At 40.0% G+C, this 7438-nt stretch overlaps 1 protein-coding gene across 1 annotated transcript; it reads left to right on the forward strand.

Moving 5' to 3' along the window:
- Nucleotides 1-952: 952 nt before the first annotated feature.
- On the forward strand, nt 953-4438 carry NRIP1 (nuclear receptor interacting protein 1). Its single transcript, XM_009883860.1, has one exon. The coding sequence runs from the start codon at nt 953-955 to the stop codon at nt 4436-4438; it is 3486 nt and encodes a 1161-aa protein (XP_009882162.1).
- The last annotated feature ends 3000 nt before the right edge of the window (nt 4439-7438 follow it).

Consider the following 7438-nt stretch of genomic DNA (forward strand, 5'->3'; position numbering starts at 1 on the left):
CTACTTTTAGTGATATCATCTACCTGCCAAATAGAAATGTATTCATATATGATGCTACCTCTTCTGTTGTTTGAAAACAGATTCAACATGAACCTAAACATTGACTTTAGGCATGCCTTTTCCCATTAATTCTCTTTTAGAGTGATAGTCAGCATGTCCTGTATGTTCACATAGTAAGAAGAAAGGTTGATGTGACTGAAGTAAAATCAAATGTAACTTTTTTAAAACTTTGTTTAGAGTGCTTTAAGATTTTCCTTTCATGGTTGCTGTTCCTTATTTTGAGCTGTAGGATAGAGAAATTCGATGAATGCTTGCGGTAGCTATGCTTGTGGTAGTTAAGCTTAATTTTTGTATAAAGTTTTCTGTCTAGGAATTGTTTTACCAAAGTTATTTAAATTAGTTACCATGTACTTTGTCCATTACTTGACTTTTAATTTCTTCTGGAACATGGTTATTGCTTATATATCCTGAATGTCTGTCTAAGACAATGTGTTTGTTTGTTGTTTTTTTTTTTAAAGTAGGTCTTATCCTAAATCTTTTCTTTCTTGACCACTTGTTTTTTTGTTTTCTTTTTTTCACTTAGGAATTTTATGTGCTTGGTGGAGATGGAAAAAGATGAAAACCAAGCTGACTTCCCGGAGAAAGAAGACAGCAAATACTTAATGGAACTTTATTACTGTGGAACCATGTTTTGAGTACTCCTCCTAGACATCTTTCACAAATATTCTAGATATCAGCAGATTGATATGATTGGAAACTTGGCTCATCAAACAGTATATACTGGAAGAAGCCTGCTTGGAATATGACATTTTTGTATTGTTTCTGAAAGTCTTTGAGAAAACACTATAGACATCTACCCATTATTTCTGAATTCTGCATCTCAATTTAGCTACAGCAAAACTAGTCTTTGAAGTGAATAGAACCAGAGCCCTTTTGGAAACTTTTATTGAACATGACTCATGGAGAAGAGCTTGGCTCTGAGATGCACCAGGATTCTGTTGTTCTAACTTACCTAGAGGGATTACTAATGCATCAAGCAGCAGGAGGCTCAGGTACTGCAGTTGACAAAAAGTCTACTGGGCATAGTGGAGAGGATCAAAACTTTAAGATTTCTGGAAATATATTTCCCAGCTGTCAAAGTAATGGTCCAGTTCTTAACACAAATACATATCGGGGATCTGGCATGCTGCACCTCAAAAAAGCAAGACTGTTGCAGTCTTCTGAAGACTGGAACGCAGCAAAGAGAAGGCGGTTGTCTGATTCCATTGTGGATTTAGATGGAAAAAAGGAAGCTTTGTTAGCTGGCATGGTTGAAAATGTGCCTAAAGGCAAACAGGATAGCACATTACTTGCCTCTTTGCTTCAGTCATTCAGCTCTAGGCTGCAGAGTGTTGCTCTGTCACAGCAGATTAGGCAGAGCCTTAAGGAGCAAGGGTATTCCCTTAGCCATGATTCTTTACAAGTGGAGAAAGATTTAAGGTGCTATGGTGTTGCATCCAGTCACCTGAAGACTCTTCTGAAGAAGAGCAAAGCAAAAGATCAGAAGCTGGACAACAGCCTGCCTGACATAACAAAGAACCTGCCCAAGGAGAGGTTTATAGAATCTCCTCATGCGGTGCAGAGCGGACCGAAAGTGATAAATGAGCCACTGTCATGTGCTGCAAGATTACAAGCTGTTGCAAGCATGGTAGAGAAACGATCTAGTCCTGCTGCCTCACCGAAGCCCAGCGTAGCATGCAGCCAGCTAGCTTTACTCCTTTCAAGTGAAGCTCACTTGCAGCAGTACTCCAGGGAACATGCTTTAAAAGCACAAAATGCAAATCAAATAGCAAGCGAGAGACTTGCAGCTATGGCCAGATTACAAGAAAGCGCTCAGAAAGATATTGGCCAATTTGGTTTAGCAAAAGGAACGACAAGCCATCTCAATGGTCAAACAGGATCATCAACCAAAACTGTATCTAGCAAAAGCAATATGGCACCATTTCAGAGTTCAGCGGGAATCATGCATTCACCTCCCAAAAGCGTGGGATACAAAAGTACTTTGGAAAGGAGTAACCTGAAGACCTGTCCCAGCAACAGTTTGCTCTTGCATCTCCTGAAAAGCCAGGATACCACCAAACATGTAAAAGGGCATGAACAGAGTGAGAGAGCCAGCATTTTTGAAGATAGCAGCACACCAACAACTATCGACGAGTATTCAGACAACAATCCTAGTTTTACAGAAGATGACAGCAGCGATGATGAAAGCTCCCATTCTAACTGTCTTCCTATAGACCTATCCTTTAAACAGAGGACAGATAAACCAGATGCAGGTCCACCTGCGTCACTGGATAACCTGACTCAGTCCTTGCTTCATAACTGGGAGCCAAAAGTTTCCTGTCCAGAGAACAAGGAAGACAAAGACACTCCGAAGGCTTCTAAGCTGAACCCTCACCAGAAAGTAACGCTACTTCAGCTGTTACTTGGGCATAAGAGTGAAGAAAAGGTAGACAAGAGTAATGACCCTCAGGGACCACACAGTGCAGCTGATGTGGCAAAATTCACTGTACAGACTGGTAAAAGGACTCCTGTTACTGACAGTCCCAGTGCAAATCGAATGACTCCATTAAGCACTCCGCCTTTGCTGGCTTCTACAAAAGCAGACTCTCCTATAAATCTCTCGCATCAATCGTTAGCCATCAAGCGCAGCTCGCCACCGTATGCCTGCAGCATCCAGCCAGACAGGCTGGTGAATCCCGCATCTAAACATTTGATAGACCTTTCTAAAAGCAAAGAAATGCAAGGAGCCAAGCTGAGCAGGAACGATAGTCCCCAGAACTCTTCGGCTTTCAGTGCCAGCAAACTGTTGCAGAACCTCGCTCAGTGTGGCATGCAGACTTCCATGTCAAGTGAAGAACAAAGAGCCAGCAAACAGCTGCTAGCAGGGAACACAGATAAACCTGTAGGCTTGATTGATAGATTGAACAGCCCTCTGCTTACGAATAAATTGAGTACGCATGAAGAAAACAGCAGAATATTTAGTTGTCAGCCTGCACCCGCTGAACAAGGACTTCCAGGTTCGGAAATAGAAAATCTCCTTGAAAGGCGCACTGTCCTTCAGCTGCTTCTGGGAACTCCCAATAAAGGTAAAAGTGAAAAGAAAGAGAGGATGCTTTTAAGAGATGAAAGTTCTCCAGAACACACAGATAAGGCTTTGAATGAGCAAATATTGACGGTGAAAATAAAAACTGAACCATCTGAAGAATCAAATGTTCCTTATAATTCAAATGCACAAGTAAGAGAGTGCAAGGGTAACAAATTTCAAGGATTTGTCCATTCGCTGCAGAGAAACACAGCTGCTTCTCCAGCATCCGAGGAGTTGAAATCTGAGCCTCTTTCACCTCAAGATTTCTCTTTTTCCAAAAACGGCCTGCTAAGTAGGTTGCTGAGACAGAGTCAAGACAGTTACCCTGCAGATGAGCTGGACAGAAGTCACCGAAACCATGATCTGACACACCTTGAATCAAAGAGTCTTTGCACAGTACCGAAGAAGAGGAAGCTTCATGCTGAGCCTTTAGAAAGTCCATTAAAAAAGATGAAAAGTAGTGTGTCTGATGCTGCAAACAATCACGCTTCCCCTACTGAGGCACTATACGGGCCTTTGCTGAACCAGCAAGAACTGAAATTCAGCAGAAGCGATGCTGAATTTAAGTATGCTGTAAGTCATGGTTCAAATAACGAAAGTGAAAATAGGAGTTGGTCTAGAGATAGTAAAGGCTTTAATGTGTTGAAACAGTTGCTTCTCTCAGAAAACTGCGAGAGAGATCTGTCACAACATAGGAATAACATACTAACGGAGGGCAAGAAAAAAGGAAACAAAACCAGTGCAACAATTAATAAACCCGAATTCAGCATTTCTTCAGTAGGTGCATTAATGGGAAGCCCTGTGCAACAGAACAATTGTGTAGATCATAGAACATTTCAGTATCCTGTAGCAGTAAAAAGTCCTGCTGGTTCCCCGTTCCCTGAACATTTGGGGAGTACAGTATCTAGACTTGAGCCTGACCAGTTTAGCGTGTGTCCCATGCCCAGTGAAAAAGGGCCTATCAGATGGGTGATCACAGGTATGGACAAGAATGATTATGAAAAAGACTCTCCGAGATTGACCAAAACCAATCCAATATTGTACTACATGTTACAGAAAGGCGGCAACTCTGTTAGTAGCCAAGAAGCACATGACAAAGAAATCTGGAATGAACCTTCATTTACTGATAGTTCAACTCATGTTACAATCAAAGAGGAGTTGACATCCGATGCAGAGCTTAAAACTCCTTTTGGTAACTTAAGGAGCCCTTACAACAGCCATATGGGGAGTAAGACCTCTCATCAGCATGGTGTGAATGGAGAAGTGCATGGACTTCTGGAAAAAGTGCTAACAATCAAAAAAGAGCCAGAATAAACTACAGCCTCCTCGATGAGTTTACAATCAGTGGTTTTGAATCTTTGTTTAAAAAAAAAAAAAAGAGATAGAAAAAATAAAAATGAGTACGAACTTGACTACTGTATAAATCGAGCATGAATTTAGAAAAGCATGGTCTAATTGAAACATGTTTTCATTTGATAAACTTTTTATTTTTCTGGTGATGTTATTTAAAATACATGTAGATAAAATTTGCTTTACAGTAGATTGTCACAAGGAAACTAGAAAGGTAATTTGTACAAGACATTTCTGTATGCATCAGATTAAGTTATGAGTACTCTTTGATCAGAGTCTTATTTGGATCTGCAAGTTTTTGGTATAACATAAAGTGTAAGCGTACAGCCTAGGTGGTGGTAATGCTGCGTTTCCTCCCTCCCTGTAAAATAATCCTCATTTTTTGGAAGCCTGAGCATAGGGACAGTGTACTTTTTTTTTGAATGTTTAATATGTTTTGTGAAATTTTAAGAATATCTTTTAAGAAATGGAGCAGTCCGTCCAAGGTATTAGCTTGTCATATTGGAAAACCTGTGTCAGTGTTAATAATCGAAATGCACTGAAATGTATTTTTTAGTGCTTCCAAAATTTTTATTGTTATTTTTAAATCTTGTTTGTGGTCCTGCCAGAATAGTGGTGTAAAAATCTATTTTTCTTCCTTGCCCTGCTCTTGACAAATGCCTTCTTCAGAATCCTTAGCCATAGTTGTGAGTTACTAGTTAAAATTAAGGGGGTTTTCTAGGTTTTTATACAAAAGACTGATTTTCATAGGCCATGCAAGTACTGCATGAGTTGTCTTGTCGGCACATTTCTGTCACTTCCCTGCTTAAAAGGGGAAAGCCAAAATGCCTCTTGGAGTAGTGCCATTAAGAAAGCTTAGTACATATATTTGGTGAAGAAAATGGTGGAAAATTTGTGAAGCGGATGAGCAAATTGTCTCTTTAGTTCCATCCTGCTTCCCCTGCAGAAGAACACCAGCTGCACTAAAGCAGCACATCAGACTTCCACTCAAAGGTGGGATAGGATTTTAATGAAAAATGTGCTGGCCTTTTCCTACAACTAGGGAAAAGAATCCATATTCTGCCAATATTTATTACTCTCTGAACAGCTGATGCATGGTTTAATGCACTACCCTTTCACTGCAGAAAACCTGGTTTTAGAATAATTTTTCAGGTTGCACTGCGGATAAAATTGTGGTTTTGTCATGTTCTGTAATGGATAGTGGGACATGTCTGAGAAATCCTCCTCTGCCCTTTTCCTCAATCCCCACCTGCGCTGTGATTTGTATCATCTGGCAATATCAGCCTGAGATGGGAGTCACTGAAAATTGCAGTCAAAGCTGAGACACCTTAAAAGAATTGCTGGCTGGGGAAGAGCTGTGCGGCTCTGCTTTCTTGTTAACACTGTCAGTGTTAACTCCATTTGCAGCCCTGATTTCTCACGGGGGAGGAGGAGGACAAAATCCAGGTCTGCTAAATTATATGCATTATTGGCAACCGTAAGTTTCGCTGAACTTTTTTACTCCCATGAAAAAAACTGTTCTCTGTGGCTTCTAATTTCACTGATAATCCCCTGTGCTGTCGGCAAACAGCGAAGTAGTTGGCTTGCACAGATAGCAAAAGCTACGCTCTGCTTTAATTTTGACCATTTTCACCGTTGAGAGCTGATGACATGACAAAACCGCCATTTCTGTCCATCTCATGTTTGCGTAGCAGAGGTGAGCGATGGGGCATTTTGTTCTTTTCTTTTCTGGTTTCGTTTCAGAGATCCTTTTCCCAGACCGCTGGCTCACCCAGACAGAGCGAGCTGTTGTCCCCCTCTGATCCTCTGCCCCCTGCCTGGGATCAGTTTCCCCTCTTTCCAGTGCAGCCCCTACTGAAAGGGATTTCTCCTGCCTGCCAGCTGGAAAATGCACCACTATTCTGTTTTACCCCCCTGGGGGGATATCTTCTTTTAGGGAACACAAATATTTGGCAGTATCTGATTATAAAACATTCCCCCTGGTTTATATGAGAAATAACAGAGCAATTTAAAGATATATTTTTATGTTATTTGGGTGAAGCGTAATATATTAATGGGCTGTACAAAGAAGATTTATATTTTAAAACCTTCACACAAATATAATATCATTTTAAATGTCATTGTCTGAAGTATAATATAAAAATAAACTTTTGTTTGTCTTTAATATTGCATTTATAAGTGGCCCAATGACAATTCAGATGTCTCATAGAATAATCATTAACGAGATAAAGTATATTTTGGATTGACAGTGGAACTGAATTCTTTTTATATGAGTCAACCCAGCAGAAATATTAAAAAGATGGTATTTGTTCCATCCATTAAATGTCTCTTAAAGTCTTAATTGATTATTTTTCTTGAAACAACCTGTATATAGCTAGGAAATATATACAATATAGAATAATAGATGGTCCCCGGAGTAAATACAGGGCTATGATTTACCTGAAGGGCTCCACTGAAAAATGCAGCTTGAATGGATGTCAAATAATCTGGTTGGAAAAACTATCAAAACAAAGTTGAGATGAAAAGTAGGGAGGAGAGTAACCCTAACAACAAGTAATATTGGGAGTCTAGGAGCGTGCTTACCTATGTATTTATTCTATGGTAGTCTATTGTTATAAGATATACTTTTGAACATTTAGTTTTTAAAGTTTTATACAACATTTAAGTTAAAATGTTAACAGCTTGACCAGTTAATGATTTAGCTTTCTTTTTAGGTGATGTTAATGAAAGGGTGTTGCCATTCTCACAGACGTCAGTAAACTATAATACACAAAAAGATAAGTTTAGGACATGCTGTTTGTGGGAGAACCTTACCTCTTGTAGACATTGCAATCTCAAGCAGCCTGTCATGTAACGATGAGGCCCTTGGAGAGGGTAGGGCATGCCAACGGAGAGCTGTTCTTCAGTCAGCTACAGAGGGCAACAGTCTCCTATGTGAAATTCTCCAGTATCACTGATGTTACC

This window comes from Charadrius vociferus, unplaced genomic scaffold, assembly GCF_000708025.1.
Source record: "Charadrius vociferus isolate BGI_N301 unplaced genomic scaffold, ASM70802v2 scaffold414, whole genome shotgun sequence".
Taxonomy (NCBI): domain Eukaryota; kingdom Metazoa; phylum Chordata; class Aves; order Charadriiformes; family Charadriidae; genus Charadrius; species Charadrius vociferus.